A 22,570-nucleotide genomic window follows, 5' to 3' on the forward strand; every position below is an offset into this window, starting at 1 on the left:
TGCCGTTTGCATGTCTGTCAGGGACCATAGCATGTTGAACTAGGTCAGAGTAGCACCAGCTGGCAGGGAGCCTGGGGGGTCAGCCTGCCAACCTGGGGCTGCTGTGACCCAGCTCAACACGCTGTGGAGGATGGCAGGGGCATGAGGGTGCTCCAGTGCAGGGCTAACTGACAGGCTGCCCCCATACTGAAGCACTCGTGCCCCAGCCAGCCCCATCAGCATCTACCTGTGTGTTGCAGTGGAGTAAATAACTCCACCATAAAATAATACTTGTGTTTGGTAGTACTATGCTACAGTGGAGTTTACTCTGGCCTAATCTCACTGTACATGTAGATGACAACATTTGACTGTGGAACTAATTAGGCAGTAAACCTCTTATGTAGACGCCCCCATGAAGCGAACAAATAAATTCAGTGCAACATTTCTTAAAGACGAGCAGAATTTCCAGTCTATCTGAGTCTCTAAAATTCTAGCTATTTATTTAATGGAAAGATCGTGTTGTTTAAAGTGCTAAACATAATACTGTGTTTTAGATTTATATTGAATATTCAGTGACCATTACAAAATGTTTATTGTTAAAGTAGGAATTTTTCTGTAGGTTTTCACTGAAAAAGGAACGTTTCACTGAGGTCATACTTAATACTGGGTTGCATTGTTCACACACAACTGCTTTTAAGATATGATGAGTGCTGAAATAGGCCTTTTCTGGGTTGCCGTTTGAAACTAGTAATATTTGGCCTACTTAAAAGAAATATGTAGTCTGTTGATATTTAAAAATTAAGTTCTGTGCTCCCAAGTGTCAGCTTTAGAAGGCTTTGTAAATAGTACATTTCTGTATGTAAACACATTGTTTGTGTTCATGTGTTTATTTTATGTATACATTTATACATCTAGTTACATATATCAAAAAATACCATACTCTTTAAATTGGCTCAAATCCAAAGTAAAGCCTACCCAGGCAATATTCATTACAATAGACAAGACTCACTTTAATCTGGGAATATTTTACAAAATTATAGGATCATAAGAAAGTATGACTGGAAGAGACCTCATAAGGTCATCTACTCCAGCCCCTGCTCAAGGCAGGATTATCCCTGACTAAACCATCCCAGCCATGTGTTTATCCAACCTGCTCTGGAAAATTTCTAGGGATGGAGATTCTCCAGCTTCTCTTGCTAGCCTGTTCCAACGTTTAACCACCCTTATAGTAAAAAAAGTTCTTCCTAATCTTCAAACTACATTTCCTCTGCTGCAACTTAAATCCATTGCTCCTAGTCATAGCCCCACAGAGAAAAGGCTATCTCCATCTTCATAATCTCCCTTCAGATATTTGAAGATCAAATCCCCACTCAGTAACTCGGTCTTCTCTTCTCCAAACTAAATAACCCTAGTTTTTCCAGCCTTTCCTCATACTCATTTTTGTTGCTCTCTTGGACTCTTTCCAATCTGTTCACATCCTTCCTGAAGTATGCAACTCCTGTCTTTACTGTTATAATCAAAAACTTTATATCTAAAATGAGAGCAGGAATTAATTAATTAAAAAATGTATTGAACCAATTCAGCTTTCTGCTTTTTTTGTTTGTGAAATGCATTGTAAGAAAGATGTAAGTGCTCCCAGAAGCATCCCTAAACCTTTCCTTTTGGTTGTAGAAGCTAAAATCAGCTGCAAAGTCATTATATTTGTTACAAAGGAGTACCTGGGAAGTCCCAGGTCTACTTTACAATGTCCAAATTTGATCTGGGAAATCAAATAAATCAGAGGTTTGATTCCCTGAGTTTATAGCTGTTACTGAAAATGCCTTTATAGTCAATCTGTTTTCAGACTGTTGTATATAGACATTAAAATTATGAGTAGCTCAATATTGTTAGACAAAAATCTTAATAATATAGATGTTCTTCTAAAAAGCCTAATAGTTTGCATATGCCTTTGTGCACATTAGTTCTTTATCACAATTTTATAGTCTGAAAACTACCAGCCCTTAGCCTGTCAAATACAAAAATGTTAGGTTAACAGGGCTTGCATCAGATCTACCTTCTTGCAGAGGATTCTTTTACTAGCTTAAAATTAAAACAAACTCAAATAAAAATGCTATGCCTCTTTTAAGGATATGTAGAACTTCAGTCGTTGTTTACATTTCATCAAATAAGCAGAATGTTATCCATTTTTCTAACACATGGGCTTTTAGTTTAATTCTGAAAGATGATTTTTCCCTCAGACCTGCATACATAGTTCTTAAGATAACAGAGTAAATTGTTTCCATTATTTTATAGGGATATAGTTTAACGTGTGTGTGTGTGTGTAAGCATAAGCTATTTTAACTAAGTAGCTGCATGACCTTCAAGTTGCATTCTAAATTAGAGACGATATCACACTTAGTAATTATATAGCAAATATCGGTTTCAGTGCATTCAAAAAAGTAAAGCAGCAAATGACCTGTTAGATCATGTAGTTTAGCCTTGTGTCAGTTTATCAAGCTAAACCCTCCAGTACTTCTGGGTAAAATTTAAAAACTGTTTGCTCTATAGAGAGGGAATGTAAAAGTAATGAAACACAGCGCTCTTCAAATGAGGCATTTTAACTTTCTAATTCATATGAATAATGCAGCATTCACTTGTTATTAATATACCAGATGTCACCATGTGTACTTTCTGGGGTTTTTTTAAAGAATATAACTGCAGTACTTAATGTGTGTTTTCTTTTAGACTAGGCAGATTACTTCTGGTTATTTATAAATAAATTGTTTCATTATAATTCCAAAGTATAAATGTAAAAGCAAATGGCAAGATAAGTTCCAGGACACATGGAAGTTTTATGTTGCTTGTAAATGTGAAAATGTTTAAATAAACTCACAGAAAGGCACTGAGCAGACAATAAGATATTAAAGTACAGTTACTATACAAAAGCCGCATTTGACCTTCTATTTTTGTGCAAAATTGCTGATGACAACAGGGGGTGATCCACCTTGGCTGAAGGGCAATATCTAGTTGTACATTTATACTTTTGCCTCATGGACCATAATTTAAAGTGGACTTTTGATCCTTCTCTATAGCAAGAGTTTGATAACCCTGATCAAAATGTACGGTTAGGAAGGAAGCAAAACAAAACCAAACCCCACAAAGGTTAAAGATCAGGAGAACTGGTCATTCTCACGTCCAGATCTGGTATAGCATCTCTCTACTCTCATGCTATCCTCAAACATCAGGGGGAAAAGAGAGGGAGTAAGGGAAAAAGTTATGATTAAACAGAAATCTCTTTAACAAGAGAGACTAAATTAACTTGTCTATGGGAAAGAGATGCCATAATACATATGTCTTTTCTACTGTTAATTTTTTTTTACAAGAAATGAGGTGTGAGTAATTATTTTTGTTTTTTTAATCTTTTAGATTCCTCTTTTTATTTTTTATAACAAAACTTGCTTATGTAGGCAAATATATAAGCACTGTACATTCACATTTAACTGGCTCTATGAAATATCAATATGAAACACAAGCAAGCAATTTGTTTTGAAATGAGTATTTCAAGATAAAGAAAGATACCCATCATTTACAGTTCTGCATATAATTGCATGTGGAAATATCATTTAGATATATTGTTTTCTTAATCTAATAATAAAATCATTGTTCATGATAGCAACTTAAATCAAATTAAGACAATAGGATATTAATCTAAAAATTGATTGTCTCCATTTATCAGAAAAAAGCATTAGTAATGCTGAGCTCAACTCTGATATTCTTATTCCACTTGTGTTCCTCTGTAATTGTAGTGATTAAAGAGGAATAACTCTGGATTTTCTTCAGGTAAGCAAGGCAAAAGTGGGCCCAAGGTAAAACTGGTGAATGGATCATAATTAGGGTTACATTTCTACAAAACTATGGTGATTAGGGCTATTTGTCTTTTTACCTGGTTTTAGCCTTCCATTGCTAGCTGCAGAGCATTTCTCAACAAGACTTGTTATCTGGAGATATGGCCCGTTCTGAATGATTATAAGACCCAAGCCTTGTTCTCCCATGCTGATATTGGTCTTTAATGTAGTACTCAAGGTGTGTTCAGAGATCTTTTCCAGTGCTGGAAACAGCCCTTTGAAAAATAATTGGGAGATTTTACTAATTGAAATGATGACAGCATCACAAGCCTCAATTCAGCAAAGCATTTAAGAAAGAGCTTAAATCAATGCCTAATTGGCAGAGCACTTAAAAGTCCCATGAGTTTAAAGTTAAGTACATCCTTACATACATTTCTAAATAGATATGAACTGCTGAATTAGTGACACAAAACTATATTGATTTAAAAGTTATCAAATATTATATATTCTGTGAGATAATTATCTGAAAACAAGTATTTCTGAAATAGCTTTTTAGCACACTTAGAAACGTATTTCTAAACAACTGCATGCTGTGCTGAAGAAAAGAGCTACCGCTCATGCTGTGCATTACTTTTAAATGGATATGCACACAGAGAGGAGAGGACACGATAGAAAATGATAGCTTAGTGAAGCCACCAACTGTTTTGAAGAAGCTTGAATTCACATGAGAAAATGTGTTTTCCCTGTCAGTGTTTCAGGATGAGATTCATCTCTAAATTTTTCCAGCAGAATGGTTTTATACATTGCTGCTTACATGAGGAAAGGGACTGGTACCTGGCAAGTGTATTTCAGTTCCTTAGGTGTATAATCTGAGCATCTATTAGCCATTTAAATGCATGATATAAATAATGCAGTATAAATGTCAGATCATCCATACTTGAATCCACAACCAGTTATAATGAGGATAATAAAGTAAATCCTCTGACTTCTTCCTTTCACCAAAAGCCTGGAAAATTATGAGGCTGCCAGAGCATCTCCTGAAACTGCTAAAGCTTTGTATCCAACCCTTGACTTTACAGACCTGAGATTAGTAAAACAGACCAGTCCCTAAAGAGAATATCTGGGTTTCTTTTGTTCTTTGGGGACAGATTCAGAAACTTCACAAACCTTACCCTGTGGCACCTCTGAAGCTATCATTCTGCAGGGACAACCCTACATTCTTCAAGCCTTACTATAAAGTAACTTGTGGAATCTTATCCAGCCCTCTTCCCCAGAAGTGCCAGCCTTTTCGTTTTTCATCCACCCACTACCCTCCTCTAGATATCACCAGCATTCGATATATACCCAGATATTGATCCAAAAGTATGTGTGGCTGTAAATGATGAGAAAAGTGAGGTGATAAAAGGTTATGATGAAGAAAAGCCATATAGTCATTCAACTAGCGGATGCAGTGAGACTCTAAAACTCTTGGGGTCCCTTGAAATACAGGAATAAGGGAACATTCCTTTTCCCTGAAGTACTGAGATGATGAGGGAAAGAGCTTGGGAGAGCATTAAAATTCACCTGGTTTCATCCCTACCTGCTGGCAGATCAGAAGACTTTGCACCTTCCATGGATCCTAAACTATAAGAGATGGTCTGTACAACCAAAATTAAATGGGCAACGATCTCAGGTGTGTTTAGCTGAAAGTAAATGCCTCTCCATAGTGGCCTGTGGGGAACGAACAGGGCAGCAGGCAAGAAGTTTCGAAGACCCAGTAACTGTTTAGAACCTTAAGGGACCTGGATTCTGAGTGCGGCCCCAGGCTCCAGCCATGGGAGAAAGTCAAAGCCTCACAGCGCAGGGGTCACACGCAGAAGCACTGGTCAGAACTCAGCTCTGGGCCTGGGGACAAATGTGATGGAAATACAGAACTGGGTTGGGCGTGTTTTGCTGGTTGATGCTTTACCTGGATTTCTTCATTCCAGAGCAGGAATTTGCTCTGCGCTGCATGTTTGTTATTATCTAAAGTTCAGTTTTCTTTTCTAAGGATCTGATTCTGCCTAAACCCTTATGCACAGACTATCTATTTTATACAGTATGGTCGCAACCTGATACATTCTGGGACATAGTCTTCCTTTAATTATCCTCAACCCATAAAGAATTAACATATTTAGCTGTTCACCTTCCAGGATTATGTATAGCCTGTATTTCTCAAGGCTGGGTACTCAGTCATGACCATTTGTGACTTAAAAACTGCTGCCAAGTCAGGGGCAAATGAGGAAATGTCTGTGCTGTTTCATTATCCCCACTCTGGCTGTTTGGAGGCAGAGTGGCTCTGAGCTAGGTTGTTATATAATTGCATTAAAAACTACTGAAATATCATTTAAACTTAATTTATTGGATAGCTTAAGACAGTACTTGGAAATAATTTCTCTTAAAGATAATTGGATCATGCTCTTAATACAACAATGTTTTAATGTTCTTTAAATAAAAAAACCAGCTCTTTCACATTTGCCAAATACTAACTACTTCTATTATGGAGAGAAATCTGACTGTTTTGCAACAAATAAAGTTAATGTTTTTAACCTATCAAAAAAAAGATGTCAAAAGCCAGGTGTTTCAATAGAAGCTAATTGCAGACTGTGTTCTCTTACCTTCCTCACATTCCAGTAAACATTGGTGACATATCGGTGGGGGGAGGCATGGGAGGGCACATGCCCCCACTAAGGATGTCTGCAGTGACAGCAGGGCATAGGGCACAAGGCTGAAGCCAAGTCCGGCAGCAGTGGGAGTGTCAGTGGCAGTATGATTTCTGCACCAACAGCGGTCCACGGGGCTGCAGCCTGGCTGAACCCAAAGCCTGGCAGCAGCGGGGGTGGCGGTGGCAGTGCAGTTGTGCCCTTCACTGTCGGCACTTATGCATTGCCTATGGCCATAAAGGAAAAAAATCTTTACAGTGATTTTTCCTATTTTCTTTGCCAAAATGTGAAATACGCTTCCAAGGGAGGTGGTGCTGCCCCCTTCCTTGGAGGTATTTAAGAGGAGATTGGATAAAGGTGGGGAAAATCCTCTTTATGCCTTAGGAAGTTGTTCGGGTGTTTTTACTAGTATCCCCCTTACGTTTGCTTGGTGCCTCCCAACTGGTATTTGACCTGGTTACAAATGGTTGCTATTATCTTTTATAGTGACACATAAGATTTACATCAAGTAAACAAGAACTCACATGCCACTTATGGCTTGCCTATAGAGATGGCTGAGTGTTTTACATTAAGTTAAACTAAATTAACTACTAGAACATTTCCCATGCTTCTGGGCTTTGCTGGTTGCTCCCCCCTCCTTGCCTTTGCTACTGTGTGTCACCACTGGTGATGTGTAGAGGCTGCACACAGGTGCACGTGCACCCCATGAGATCGGCAATGCACCCCCTGCAAAAAGCACTGCCGATTCTGCCAGCCACCACCCTTCCCTCCTGCTGTGGCCACTGCTGCAGCCACCTGCAAGAGCTCCCCACTCACTGCCGCCACACCCCCATTGCCGACATCACCGCCTGCGTGCAGTCGCCATGCCCCCCAGCCTGCAGGGGCATGCAGCATTCATGTGTGTCACAAAGTCTTTAGCCTTCCTAGAAGCATTTGGTGTTAGCTAAGGGGACTTTAACTGGGGTGTGTCAGTACTCAGTGCTGAGACCAAAGCTGGACATTCCTGGGTAGAGGGTTTTGCCCCTCTGCTTAGGGTCAGACCAATCACCATACTTGGGGTCAGGAAGGAATTTTACCCTATGGTCAGATTAGTATGGACTGTGGGGGTTTTTGCCTTCCTCTGTAGCAGGGACCATGGCCTTCTACCCAGGACCTCTTGAGCGTATTTTTGGCAACATTTTATAGATTCAGGACACTGGCTGCTCTGGTTCCCTTATTTTACCTGTGGCAGGTTAGGGTGTCAGTTCTATGTTATGTCAGGTTTGGCAGTAGTTTTATGTAAAGTTTATTATGGTTTGTATAAGATGGTTTGGATAGGGATGATCCTGCCTCAGGTAGGGGGTTGGACTAGATGACTTTTGGATGTTCCTTCCAGCCCTACTTCTCCATGATGCTAACTCTGAAATACTCCACCCAGCAAATTAATCTCTTAGACACAACAGTGCAATGGCCACATTGCCACCATAGTGTATCAGAAACCAACTGACCACCACAACTATCTTCACGCCACCAGCTTTTATCCTAAGAACACCACTAGATTCATTGTCTACAGCCAAGGCCTACACTACAACCATCTGCTCTGATCCCACTGCACACCTGGAGCAGGGATTCCTTCAGTTACAGTACAGTCCCAAAACTGGATCCACTCAAATCAACAAAGCCAGACTCAGACCTTGCTCTGATCTGCTCTTATACCAACTCCAGGACAAGGACAAGAGTTCCCCTCTGGTTGTCACCTACAGCAGCTGGCTTGAACACCTTGAACCAGTGTTTTTCAACCTTTTTAAAGTTGAGGCATCCCTTGATAGACTTGAGGCACTCCTGCATAGACTGGAAGCACCCCTTGGAAAGTGCCAGCTCTTAGTTTTCACTCTCTTTTTGACTACAGAAAAATAATAAAGCATTTTATTCTGTTGCAAAGAACTCGGACAACAACTATGGATTTATATTTGAAATCTCTGGGTTTATCTTGTAAATGATGTCTGTAAACCTAACAGAACTAACTCCACGACACCCTTGAAAGGATCTCAAGGCAGTATAGTGTGCCTTGACACCCTGATTGAAAATGACTTCTAACCCATCTTGGAAAAGGATGACTGTCTCAAAGTGGTCATGGGGGACAAATTTGTCCTGGCTTACAGGCTGCCCCTCCCACCCTTAAACAGTGCCTTTTAAGCAACAGGCTACCTAATGCCCACTCTCATCAAGGCACCAGGCCTTGCAATGGACCCACATGCCTTCTGTCCTCCAACATCAATACAGACCATATCATCACTGGACCAAATGACCTGGATTGTAACATCCGAAGTTCATTCACTTACAAATCTATCAGTGTTGTATATCTACTTACAGTACCCCTCTGCTTTTTACACTTAACAGATGGGGTGATTCCAGTTTGAAAGAATGAATGAACACCAATTTGATAACAGCTGCAGAAAAACACCCAGACCTGTGGCAGAACACTTTAACTTTCCTGCTCAGCATTCTTGCATCATTGGAGGAATAACTAAGGCACAAGCAGGATTGGAATGTTATTGTCATTGCGATGGTCCAGGAACGCAACTATAGTTAAGGTGTCGCAGAGCACCAAGGTGCCCTGCTCCTAAAGAGGAGAAACTGCTAGAGAAAAAGCCCTAGCAGGGAATGAGGAGCCCACCTGCAGGTTGCCAGGGCAACCGGAGGCAGCAAACGACCCACACCTGCCAGCGGTCAGCTGGCTGTAAGGGGCAAGGCCTGGCTCTTATAAAGCCCAGGAGCTGAGGCCAGGGCAGTTCCCTACTAGCAATCAGAGAAACAGGAGTGCCCTAAGCCAAGGTGCAGGAAGAAGCCTGACCACAAGTACAGTTTATGGCAACCCTAAGATGCTTGTGCTATATTGTTTTAGCCAGGTGGCTTATGTTTAAGTTATAGCCAGGAGGCTCGAGTTTCTGCTGCTGTTTGTTAGACCAGTGGTTTGGGTGAGGCTGTTAGGGGTTAGAGGAGGCCTCATAAGGGACCCACAGTAGCATGGGGACCCTAGTGCCAGTAATGGTGTGGCGTATGGGGTGCATAGACCCCAGCCCCGGAGAGGGGGCACTATGGAGAAGCCCTAGTGCGGGTGCGGCCAGCCCCAGAGGAGAGGGCAACATTGTTGAGAAGGCACCAGAGGAGAGGGCGAGTGTATATGTGACAGACCAACGTCTATTCCAACTGCGATGCTTGGGGTGTGGTGTAAGGGGTAGTTGGAGCCACGTGTAGCCCACGAGGCTAGGGTACCCCGAAGCACCTGTTTGCAGGACAAGACCCACGAGGGGTCCGGGAGTCTACAGGACCAGAGGTTACAACGGACTGTGTCCAAGAAGACGTGAGGCAGCCTCCCTAATATGTATTAGAACATCAAAGATGTGGTGGGCAAGAATTGGAGAGTGCCCTTGGGCCGACTTGGCACAGAGGAAGGGACCTTAAGGAGATTACAGCCCTCCTGGAGGACCCCACCGTGACACAAGGCAGTAAAAAAATATCACCAAAAAACCCAAAGGCACAAGTAACCAGTAAGATGACAGTGCAGCCAGGCCTGGGATATGTGCAGTCTTTGGAAAGTTTAGTTGTTCTAAGGTTTCTATTTTGATGAGGTTACTAGAAAAAAAAAACACAAAAAAAACCTTGTAATTAATAGTCAATATATTTGGATGACTCTTCCAGTCAAGGTTAATTAGGTTCGCTTCCAAACACAAATGTTACTCCTCCCAATAGCCCTATTTTTATCCTTATAACTATAATACACTTGTGCATACTGAAGCACAGTGACTTACCCAAAGTTACACAATGAGAGTGGCAGAGACTGACATGAAGATTTAGAAGAATAGGATTTGGGACAGGTGGGATTATTATTGCAACAACTCCTTAATCAAGTAATTCAACTTGTGCCTCCATAGACTTATGCAATTGTGATGACATGTCTTTCTCTACCACTCCTTTTCTTTAGCTTAATCTTCTTTCAAGGTTGCTTGGCAGCTTTAACTCAGTTGCCCCACACCATTTGAGCACTGTTACATTTCTTATTTTCATGTCATCCTTTCATTGATCTAATTGTCCTCTCTTGGCTTTCCCTCTTGGCCTATCACAGGGGTCAGCAACATTTCTGGGCAGAGGGCCAAAAGCACCAGCAGCCTCAACTTGTAAGATGCTGGCGTGCCAGGGCTGGAGGGCAGGGGAGCCATGAGGGGCCCAATCTTTGTTGTGGCAGCACAGCCCCAGCCCCTTCCTCGCCATCTGCTCCAAGGTGCACGCACCAAGCAAAGTGCCTTGGTTTGCCACATGCTGGGGGTTGCCTACCCCTGGTCTGTCACTTGGTCCTTCCATATTCAGCACTTTGCTGGGCTCTCCATGCTTTTCCCTGACCACTGGGACTCGGGGAAACAGTTCTTGGCCATGTTACTTGGTCCAACGTTGCCCCTGCCACATATGGACAGTAGCAAATTCTCATTCCTCTCTAGTAGTGGGAGGCACAAGCACAGGTCCTAGCGCTGTTGTCTCCGGCCCCCATATTCCTCACGTGGGCAGCAGGAGCCGTGACCCGAGGCTCAGCCCCTGGGGCAGGAGTGCAGCAAGGGCAGTAAAGGGGCCATGCAAGGCACTACCCCCAGAGTCCTGGGGTACGTGGGCTGCCTTCAGCCACCAAGACTGAACCCTGCAGGGTGCTGATGGCTAGAGCCCTGGGGCAGCGCCCAGCCCCAGGCTGCGCCCCAGGGCAACCCCACACGCCCAGCCCCAGGCTGAGGCGCAGCCCCGCCCCCATGTTAGAACCCTTCCTGCAGCGACGCTACCTTCCCGCCAATGGGAGCTTCTAGCGCTCCAGCTCGCAGCCAACCCGCAACGCCCTGCAGAGACGCCCTGCCCCCTCCACCCCCGTGGCAGGTCTGCCCACCAGGAAGAAGCCCCGCCCACTCCCACATCGGCCCCGCCCCCTCCCCGAGAAGCCGCCTTCAGCATCCTGGGATCTCCCGCCCTGTCTCTGTGGTGGCCCCGCCCCCTCCGCTGCAAGCCCCGCCCCGTCTGGGCAGAGTGTGAAGGAGAGCAGATTTCGCTTCCGGGCCGCGGCGCTGCCCTCGGGTTCGCTTCCGGCGCTGTCCGGGGGGCTCCGTCGTGGAGCCGCTGCCCAGGGGAGAGCGAGAGCGGGAGCGGGGGTCCCATGGAGCCGCGGCGGTGAGGAGCCCCCGGCCCGGGCCCGGGCCCGCTGCGGCAGCCGGGCGGAGGCCGGAGCCGGGAGCCGCCGGAGCCGGAGGAGATGGACAAACTGACCATCATCTCAGGATGCCTCTTCCTGGCCGCCGACATCTTCGCCATCGCGAGCCTGGCGAACCCGGACTGGATCAACACCGGGGAGTCCGCGGGTGAGGGGGCACCGCGGGCCGGCCCGGGGCGGAGGTGACCCCTGCTGGGGCCGCAGCAGGGAGATGCGGGGCTCGGGGCCCGGCTGTAGGCAGTGGGAGCAGGGCACGGTCACCCTGCGGGGGCTGGAGCGAGGGCGGCGGTGGGGACCGTGAGGGGAGTGCGGAGCCCGGCTGGGGGCCCCAGGCCGGCCCAGTGGGGGCTCCTGCAGAGCACGGCCCGCCGAGGCAAGCTCTGGCCTGGCTGCGTGCTGAGGACGGACGTGGGGCAGGTGAAGCCGCCCAGTCCAGGGCTGCGCTGCTTCTGAGCCTGACCCCGGAGCTCCTGCAGGTGTGGCAGGCAGGGCCTGGCTGGGCCCTTGGCTCGGGACACGGGTTGTATGCTAAGGAGAACTTCCTGCTGAGGAGGAGCGTGGTGAGGCACAACAGACAGCAGGTCAGCTGGATCGACGTCCTGGGGGTCTCTTAAGAGCAAGTCGGGGGAGCACTGGTCTGAGTGGTTGAGGCTGGGATGAAAGTGACTGGATCCAGTAGGTGACCTCTCCAAGGTCCTAATGAGAGAGTTCAGAGAAGGGCCCACCTGTATGATCAGAGACTTGCATGGCAAGCTGTACCAGGAAAGGCTGAGGGAGCTGGGACTCTTCAGCCTGAAAAAGAGAAAGCTGAGAGGGGTCCTGGTAGCAGCTTACTGCTATATCAGAGATGTACATCAAGGGCCTGGTGAGCAACTGTTTACCAGGGCACCCTTGGGGAAAACTAGGAGTGTTGGTCACAAACTCCTGGAAGACCGTTTCGGCCTCAACATTAGGAAAAACTACTTCACAACTAGGGTGTTCTGACTGTGGAATAAGCTCCCTCCGGAGGTGGTGCAGTCACCTACCCTGGAAATCTGCAAGAGAAGGCTGGATGGGCACCTTGCTGGGGTCACCTGACCCCTGCTGTCTTTCCTGCTTGGTGCAGGGGGATGGACCAGATGATCTTCCAAGGTCCCTTCCAGCCTTACAATCTATGAGCCTTATTGTCCCACCGTTCTAAGTCTGCATGGTCTGGGCCACCAGCACTAGATTGGATGGGGCCTGGAGTTCTTGAGTAGACTTCAAGTGCGCTCAAATGGCCTGGGTATGGATACTAGATGTCTCGGTTTGAGAGACTCATACTGGGGTAAGCCACCTGCCTAGCCCAGGCTGGATGAAGAGCAGGCAATGAAAGGGCCGAGTTTACCAGCCTGCCTGAGTGCGTTCAGTCTCGAGGAAGCGTTGGGTTTAGAGGGGCGAGTGCTGCCTAGCCAACCCAATCTGACAGATTCCTGGGGAATATTCTGGCTGGCCGGCTTCTCTGCATCTGTGCCCAGAAACGTATCACAAGATCCAAGACCCAGAGTCTGTAACAGGTAATATAAATCATGCTTAATCTTACAAGCTAAAGGGACAGAAAGTCCCACTGCTGATCTCCTCTCTTAGTCATTTTGGACAGTAAATTTGAGTGATGTATGAGCAGCGAGGGCCAACTTTTTTTGCAGGCATAGCACAGATTAGCCCGGTACCTACCCCAAGTGCCACTCGGATCCCCTGCCCGCTCAGCTGTGCTTTTTGCTCCCAGCCCTGTGCTCTCTGCCTGATCTGCTGCTCTTTCTTCCAAGTGTTCTCTGTCTAATTTGCTGCTTTGGTTTCTGATATCTGCTGCTCTGCTGCTTATCTCCTCTCTGATCTGCTATATGCCATACAGAGACTGCCCATGCCATGTCATGTAGAGTTTGTTTCAGATTCTGACTTTCTGCATGCAGGGCTGGGGCCAGGGACAGAGCCAATGCATGCTACTTGCTGGGCTGGGCAGGGTATGTTGCACATAGTGTATAGGTCCACTCTGAGAGCCACAGGTAGCACTGCAGGCTGGATAAAAGGGCTCTGGCTGATACGGATCTGGCCTGCAGGCCAAGTCTTTCTATAAAGCAGGTGTCAATGACAGGTGCATCTCTCCTTTTTCTAGTATCTCAACTGCTTTGGTTCATATTTAAAGAAAATTGTTTTGACTACAGTTAATCTCAGCTCTTGGGTGAGCCTGGTCTTTTCTGGTGGATTGGAAAGGGAGATGAGGAGAGGGCTTCCATTTGATCTCATGCCCAAAGAAGCACAGAGGTTCCTTGGTAAAGCAGGAGGTGGTGATGCCATGCTTGGTAGATGTCTGAACATGAAAATGGGTGAATATCACTTAAACTGATCCCTTATGAACATTCTACTTTCCAGATTGGCTGCACAGGGGAAGTATAATGTCTTTCTCCCCTTCTGCTTTTTGTGTTGTGCTGGACTTTGCTGTTCTTACTTGTACTTCCCCTACTTGTACTCAGGAACTCTTGTAGTTGCTTCTTCAGTCTAATGCTTGTTTATAGAGTATCTAAGAGTAATGGTTAGAGGGCAAGAGGATTTACAGAAGAGATGTATCAACTTCTGTGTTCTAAAGTTGTTGTTGAGTTTCTGTTTTGATTCCTGCCACCCAATTTTCATATCTTTACTGCCTAATGATCAGTCCTTGACAGAGGTTAAATTGGTTGAAATGTAAATTGTTGATAAGCAGTGGGTTCAGAATGTCCTTACTTTTCTGATTTTCTTGGAGCAGAAACAAGCTGGCTGTCGGTAATTTGATTAAAGTTTGTCTACAGTGACCCCAGTCATTCAATCTGGGGTTTTGTTTTGAGAGATCTTTTTAGTCTTTTTTTAATGTACGTAGAAGGGGAGTAGTCCCTTCCAGAGTTCAACAGGCAGAGAACTCCTTAGCTGACTTCCCTACTCTTCCTGAAGCTGATTGTGGTGATATTCTTTCTGTCCCACCTGTGGCATTATAAGTGTTAGTTCTTTTCAGTTACAGTTCCACTTCATAGGAGTCCTATAGGTTAATAAGCTAAGGATTTAAAGTCTAATAAAATTGACTATAATTAAAACAGCTGTGTTTTTTCCCCTAAATCACAGTGCACAAACTACTTTCTAGAGAATATAGAAAGACTGTCGTCTATGAATCTGTATGGAAATAAGATACCAGTTGCTACTTCTGAGCTGTTCTGAATCGGTGATGAGCAAAGAACTTGTGGGTTTAAAGGTGCTACATACACTGTATTAAAATGTTTAATTTCATGTCTATTTAGAAGGCAAAAATCAGTACTTGAACTGTTCTACCTGTCAGTCATTAAATAGATATTAGTTACTTGACAGCTTATTACATAGAGATCAACTGCCATTTCCATTCTAAGCATCCCTTAGAAATGCAGATAACAGTTTTTTTTAGTTTTAATTAGTCTGAAACTTGGCAACCCCTAAACCAGCATGGATTTTTGTAACATACTAGACTAGACCATTCAAATAACTGTTTGACAGATTGACTCTTTTTTTACTGTTTGAGCCAAAGAAGCTGTAGACTTGATACAACCTTAAAAGAAAGCTGTTAGGTCATGCCTTAATAAGAGTATTTTATGGATTTGTATTGACAAGGGAAATAGTGTGTGCGCGATGAAGTCTTAAATTGGAATAAACTAAAGCAGGGGTGGGAAAAATCTGGCCTGTGGGCTGGATCTGGCCCACCAATTGATTGTATCCAGCTTGTGGCTGCCCCAGTGGCACTCTGCATGGGGCTGAGCCCTACCCACTGCTGCCTGGGGCAGCCTGTACCATCCTCCCACCCACGCATGCTGATGGCATTGCCTTGGCTTTGGCCAGCATTCACAGCTTCTTAGTGGGGCTGCTCCCATTGCTGCTGCAGGTGCTTGGGTATTGCTCCGCTCTCCCCACCTCCAGTGGTTCCTCCTCCTCCTGCCCCTGCTGCACTGCTCCAGGTGGGGGGAGAAGCTGCATCAAGGTGGCTCCTGTCCCAGTGTGTGGGGCTCCAGCTCCAGCTCCCGGCTGCTTTCCATCCAAAGGTGACTGCTCATCATGTTGGATAGGTGGAAAGCAGCCAGGAGCTAGAGTTAGAGCCCCATGCACTGGGGCAGGAACTGCCTGGCTGCAGCGCCCCTTCCACCTGGAGTGGTGCAACGGGCAGGAGGAGGAGGAACCACTGGAGATGGGTAGAGCTGAGCAGTGCCAGGGCAGCTGCTGCAGCAGTGGGAGCAGCCCCACCAGGAAGCGGTGTGTGCTGGCCTGGACCATGGGTAATCAGCTTTATGCACACTGCTCAAAAAAACATAAATCAGAAGAAAAAATATTTTTTAAATGAAATTAAAATACGTTAGAATAGATGTTTGATTTTTTTTTAGTACGTGATTTTGTTTTATCTATAATTTTGGTAAAATGAGATCTGAAATGTTTTATGGGTGCGGCCCTAGACAGCTCAGCAAAACTCATTAAATAGCCCATCAACCAAAATAATTGCCCACCCCTGCTCTAAAGAGATCTGAGGAAGAATATTTTGCATTTGAAAGCTTGTTTAACTTTATCCCAGCTAGCTGGTCCAATAAAAAACATCACCCTAAGAAATCCTTGCCACACTCTAAAGTAAACATTTTGCTTAAATTGATACAGTAAAGAAAGGAAGAGTGAAGGTGTTTTGGGATCAAGGACTTGTTTGTGCCTTGTATCATAATACTGGTGTGTAAAACCAATACACCCGCTATCTAGAAAATAATACAGAAAAGAATGTGGTAGCAAGTGAATGCCCAGCTACTAAGAGAATTCTGAGATTCTTACAAGAAAACCATCCTTGGACCCCTTGAATGTGGCTTATCTTTCTTATCATCTCTGCATTGTGGTGGTTTGATGCATCCTTCTCTCATTGATCAAAGGAGCTTGCTTTCTGGGTTTGGGGGTTTATTTCCTATAGGAATAGCTCTAGCATCTGCCTCTTCAGATAATCATAGTACCAAGTAGAAGCAGAATAATACTATTTCTCAGTTTGATTGCTGTCTTCGGAATTTTGAAAAGCAGCATGAAACTGAGTCTTGTCAACACTGCAGCTATCTGAGAACTAGATGTCGCAGAGCTATCAGCAGATTTGGGAAGAGAAACTACTGTATCAGATTGCTTACAGTTGCTGAAACCCAGGGCCCAAATTCTCAACAACAAAGGAATTTGTGTTTTGATTTGAATATAAAACAGTGCATTTTTTAACTTTCACATGAAGTTATAGTTGTCTATGCAATTAGTTCTCTATGCATTTGGCTTGCATATTTTTCTGAAAAGCTAAGTGTTAGTTGTATTGTAGATAAAAGCTTAAATTCTATAGGGATGCATCATTGGCTGGCACTTCTTTTCAAGGATAACTTTATATTTACTATATAAAGATGTATTTTTCTTTTTGACTTGGCACTCTTTTCCATTCTAGTCTGTACTTCTGCACAATTGTCAAAGTCCCAGATTCACAAACATATTTGGGCATCAAACACCCACTGAAATAAAAACAAATTCAGTACTTAAATACTTTTGTGGATGTAGGACAAAGTTGAGGAGTTGTATCCTCAACTGAGATTTGTCTTGACTTTTGTGGACTTGTCCAAATCATGATGCTGCTGCAGCAAATCTAGTTCAAGGCATCATAAAATTAAGAATTCTCTTAAAACAAATTTTTGGCTCATAAAATAAAATGTGTAAATCAATGGATTTCCTTTCTAAAGAGCTTCCCATCTGAGAAGTTTTTTGGCTTTTTGTACCAAGCATGAAACATTTTGAGTAAAATCTGGAAGCTATCATTTTAACCAATAATCTTATCTTACCAGAGAAGTGTTTCCCAAAAGATGGGTACTGATCCTACTTCATTTGGCATCAGTGACAAAACTCCCATTGATTTCAGTGGTAGTAGAATTTAAATTTTTTTTATCAGTACCTTTTTCCTTAATGAACTTAGGTTTTATAAGCAAGTATTTTTCATTCTATATATTCAGTTTTTGTGTGGGAGGATCTCCTGTGACTGGTATCTTGTAGAGGTGCCATACATCAAAGATACATTGGTCCATATCGTATCAGCACTGATAAAAGGAAAATAGACATTATTGGCAATCGGCTTTTTTGGGCTGATGTGGCCAATTAATGTTACAGATGAATGCCATGTGTGCGTACAAGCAGCCTCAGCATGCACACACCAGCCAGACACTGCTCCCCAAGATGCCTGGCTGGCCAAGTATGCTGGATGGAAGGGACAGGGAGGGCAGATAGAGGCCCACACGGTGAAGGAGGGAGTAGGGCTGGAGCAGGGGCAGGTGCTGCCCAGCTGGGGTGGAGAGGGGCGCAGGACAGAGTTGCAAGCGGCTCATCTGGGGGATGTGCGAAGGGGGGAGAGCAGTTCCCCCTGCTGTGCACATCCTGGGGGAAGTATGGGGGGGCATGAGGGATCTGTGCATGGGGCAAGGGTGGGCTGCCACTGTGGGCTGGGGCCAGGGGCAGCTACAGCTTCTTCCCAGCGTGGAGGGGCTGGGCTGGGGCTGTGCTTGTGGCAGGTGCTGGGAGCAGGGCTACGGGATGCGCTGTGGCCACCCCAGAATTCGCTGTACCCCCCCCCCCAGCACAGCCCTGGCCCAGCCCACCCTCTCCCCGCTTACAGATTGGGGGCACATGCCCCCATGCCTCCCCTGGGGGTGTGCGCAGTGGCAGGAGCTGCCTGCACCTCCCGGGAGAGCTGCTTGCATCTCTCTCTTGCACCCTGCCCCACCCTACCTGGGCAGCGCCTGCCCCAGTCCCGCTCCCTCCTTCAGTGTGGGGGCCTTGATTTGCAGGGGGGTGCCCCTTTCCTCCCTTCACCTCCCCTCCACGCCTCTTTCCCCCCCCCCCCCCCCCACAGACTCACCAACTGGATGCTGCTCTCCAAGCTGCCAGGCTGTATATCGGCAATTGGATCGGTATTGGCTGATATGGCTCATTAATAATCAGCCATCGGTATTGGCCCAAAAAGTCTTTATCAATGTACCCCTAGTATTTTGTCTCTTTCTGTCTTATGTGCATTAGTTGTTGACAATTTGGAACCGTTTCAAAACAGGTCATGCAGTTGAAAAGGGAAATTTAATCAAATAAAACCCTGTTTCATAAGTGAAACACTAGTTTAGATCTCTGTTCATTCTGCAGAGGGTGGCCAAGTACTGTTGTATAATCATACATTTAGGTCCTTAAATTACTAAATATTTGTGCTTTATAGCAATCATTAACTGAATGGGACTATTGAATTTAAGACTGCAAAATTTTGATTGATAGCGTCTTAAATAAATACATCAGCCTAATATGACTTGATGGATATTTTACAGTGCAGTGTATTGTATAATCTTATGGTTACTATTCATGTGTAACTGAATTGTATGAAATTAGTGTTGAATAAAATGTTAAGTTTTTTTTCTTGCATCTGTGACATGCAATTCTTAACACGTGACCTTGAGATTTTTTTTTTTTAAATAGCCTTGTATACCAGGCTGTCTAGTGATAGCAATGACAATAGGCTGCAAATTTACAACACAACACTTATTTTCATCTACCAATATTTTATTCACAAATGCTTGTATGCTACAAATCTCACAGAGCACTTTCAGTGTGGTCTAGATTGTATTTCTTGCATAGCAGCTGGTGGTATAGGAAGCTACCATTTAGAAGAATTAGGTTTGAAACCAATTGTTGTGCTATATGGGTTAGATTTAGAGCAATTACTTAATTCTTTCACTCCATGGAATGCAGATATTTGCAATCCATGCAACTGCTTGCAGAGGAGTGGTAGCATTCATTTGTGAAGTAGCCAGAATATGCCTGATGTACAAAACACATGATTCTAATTCAAAGGACTTTGAATAGGCAGAGAACATGGGACATGATGGGAATCAATGAAGATGGAATAGCTCTTAAGACTTTGGCTAGAGCGATGTCTTGTAGGGGTTGTAATCTGGGGAGCTATCTACCCTCTAAGGTGCATTCTTACAGAGTAGAGTGGCAGAACCAGAAAAAATGGAGTAGCATTGCAGAAAATGGGGGGCACAGTGGTAGTGCAATCCTCCAAAAGCAACTGATGCTATAAGATGATTGGTGGTGCTAAAATGAAAATTGTCTAACAACTAAATGTAGATGTGTGGAGTCCCCACTAAATATGTCAAGTTTGGAATTAGCCTAGTAATATACCATTTAATTTCAGACAAATGTTTCTGCTTCTCTGAAAACATCCAGTAGAGCACTGCACTCAGTGTCAGCACTATTAGCATAGGGAGAGGAAGGCAATGGGACCTCTGTGATTTGTGATTATAGTAGGACCGTGGTTGTCAGCTGGGGGTGCATATAACCCTAGGGGTACTTACAAAGGTCGTAAGGGGTATGCAGAACGAGTAAGGAAAAAATTAGAGGTGCACCAATACATTAGTCCAGTATCAGATATGCACCAATATGAGGAAAATTGACTGCATCAGCAATTCGATTTTTTTTTTGACTGATGTGGCTGATAATGTGGCCAGTAAATGCCGTGTGTGTGCATGCAGCTGCAGAGGGGAGGAGTGCGGCTCCTGCTGCTACGTGCACCCCAGAAGCATATTGGGGGGGCATGTGTCCCGGGATCTGCATGTGGGGCAAAGGTGAGTTGCTGCTGGGGCCTGGGGCTGCCTCCTGTAGCCCCCATCCCAGTGCTGCCACTGCCTGTCCTGAGCACAGCCCAGCCTAGCCCCCTGCTGAGAAGAACCTGGTGCAGCCCTGCCCTGAGTGCAGATCTGGGGGCACATGCTCCCCCATGCCCTCCCAGGGTGTGTGCAACAGTAGGAGCCATGCCCCCCCCCCCCCCCCCCCCCCCCCCCCCCCCAAACAAGCCACTCATAGCTTCATCCTGCACTCTGCCTCGGCTGTGCAGTGCCTGCCCCACCCAGCCCCAACCCCACTCTCTCCCTCATCATGGGGCCTTGATCTGTTCCCCCCCCCCTTAAAAACAAGAAAAAAAAAGGGAGTACATGAGCTGAAACTTTAAGACAGAAGGGGCACACTTGTTTAAAAAGGTTGAAAAACACTGTACTGGGACATCAGGGACAACATGCAGGAGAACTGACCTTGACACCTGTTTCAGGTTAAGGGTTTCATAAAGCACTCTGGTGTAGTGATTGCTTTAGTGCTAACTGATGTTGCAAGAGCTGATAAAAGGCCAAACTGTGTTTACAAGACTGTTGTGATGGATCAACATTTTGCTTTTGAGAGGTGCTCTCAGATGGGAGTAGTTTTAAGAAAAATGGTTTAAGGTGCTTGAGGAATAAAAGCTGTGCACTTAAATATTCTTTACAAAGTGTACAGTTCATATTTGCTTCACATTTAAAACTACCTGTCTGTCAAAGGTAGCATTGCTATTCCCATTCTAGGAACCTCTAATGTAGCTAAAATTCCAGTATGTGTCATGTTTTAAACTGCCTTACAAATGTCTGTAGAGATGTTAGACAAGGCTCAAGGATTGAATTGTGTTTGGGTGACTACTTGTTCTATAATCCACCAAGCTGTAGGGCACTGTAATCATAATTTAAAAGTAAGGCTTACTTGTGATGGAAAGCATCATTTTGTGCTTGGGTTTAGTGGTTGGTCTTGGGAGACTTTTCCATGCAGGCAGACTCCTGAAAAGGACAACTCTCAGCTTGGTTATCTTTTCTGATTTTCGCCCCCTTCTCCCAGGAAAGATTGTGTTTGTTTGCTCTTTAGCTGAAGCAATGTTAACTTCAGAATATCCTGTTAATTTAAAAAATATATTTTGGCACATGAGTGCAAAACTGCTAGTTCATGTGTCCTTTGAGATCCTGTTTAAACTTTTGTTCACATTACAGAATCTGGTACCGAGCCACAATCACTCACTGAGCACAGATCTGGGAACCAATAGCTTCAGTTTTGTTTCCACCTCTAGCACAGATTGCTGCAACTTTCAGCAAGTTACTTAATAACCCAGTATTTTGACTTACCCCTTGGTAAAATGAGGCTAATGCCTTCTTCAGAAGTGCAGTTTTGAGGGTTATTTGTAAAGTGCTGTAGAACTTCCACCTTGTTTGCTGTCTTGACCCTTCTTTCATGGAGAAAAATGTTGAGATGATGAGAGACCTACATACACCTCCTTAAACAGGTAACTACTTTTTTGGATCTGTTCTTCACTTTGCTTTTCACTATTAATTGCTTTTGAAAACATTAGCCTACATCTCAGTTGGGTTTCAAAAGGTTTCTGTATTGCCCAGTGGCCGGTATATTTATCCTACAGTGGAGTTACAATCCATGACCAGGGAAGCAGTTTATCTGGTCTTCCATCTCCTCCTGCAAGGTGTCCTTGGTTCAACATCTGCTTATAATCTTTCTGAGATTTTAGAAACTTCTGTGCTTCTGTCGCAGGGCACTAAGATGCCTACTCCTTTCAGGACAGAAACTGCCTAGAGAGAGGGCCCTAGGAGCCAGGCAGAACTCCATAGGTGCAGGTTGCCATGGCAGCAGGCTAATGAGGGAATTAGCCTGCACCTGCACCCGGTCAACTGACTGGAAGAAGGCAGGACCCTGGGCCCATATAAGCCCCAGGGCTGGGAGGGAAGGCAGTTAGGGCCTTGGCAGCTGCCAGGGGGAGTGGAGCTCATGCAGAAAAGCTCCATGGAGATACCTGGGTGCCTGCGCTGCTGCTGGTGAGACTAATGAGGTTTAGGAGCTCCTAAAGTATGTGGGGCTAGGAGGCACACATTGTTGAAGGAGAAACTGGCCCTCTTAAAGGGACAGTGTGTGACTTCTGGTGTTATAGTTGCTGTTACATTATAGCCCAGGGGCTCATATTTATGTTGTTGCTT

The 22,570-nt window shown here is 44.8% G+C and overlaps 1 protein-coding gene across 2 annotated transcripts in view; it reads left to right on the top strand.

The window, feature by feature from the left end:
* Positions 1–11,541: 11,541 nt before the first annotated feature.
* The window catches only part of MOSMO (modulator of smoothened), a 49,575-nt gene continuing 38,546 nt past the window's right edge, over positions 11,542–22,570 (top strand). The window contains exon 1 of one of the 2 annotated variants that reach the window (XM_014610657.3): positions 11,542–11,856. In XM_014610657.3, coding sequence (XP_014466143.1) covers positions 11,751–11,856 — 106 coding nt within the window. In that variant the 5' untranslated portion in view covers positions 11,542–11,750. The remainder of the gene's footprint in view (positions 11,857–22,570) is intronic. The other variant, XM_019494811.2, reaches the window with a different exon arrangement.

This window comes from Alligator mississippiensis, chromosome 13 (assembly GCF_030867095.1).
Source record: "Alligator mississippiensis isolate rAllMis1 chromosome 13, rAllMis1, whole genome shotgun sequence".
NCBI lineage: Eukaryota > Metazoa > Chordata > Crocodylia > Alligatoridae > Alligator > Alligator mississippiensis.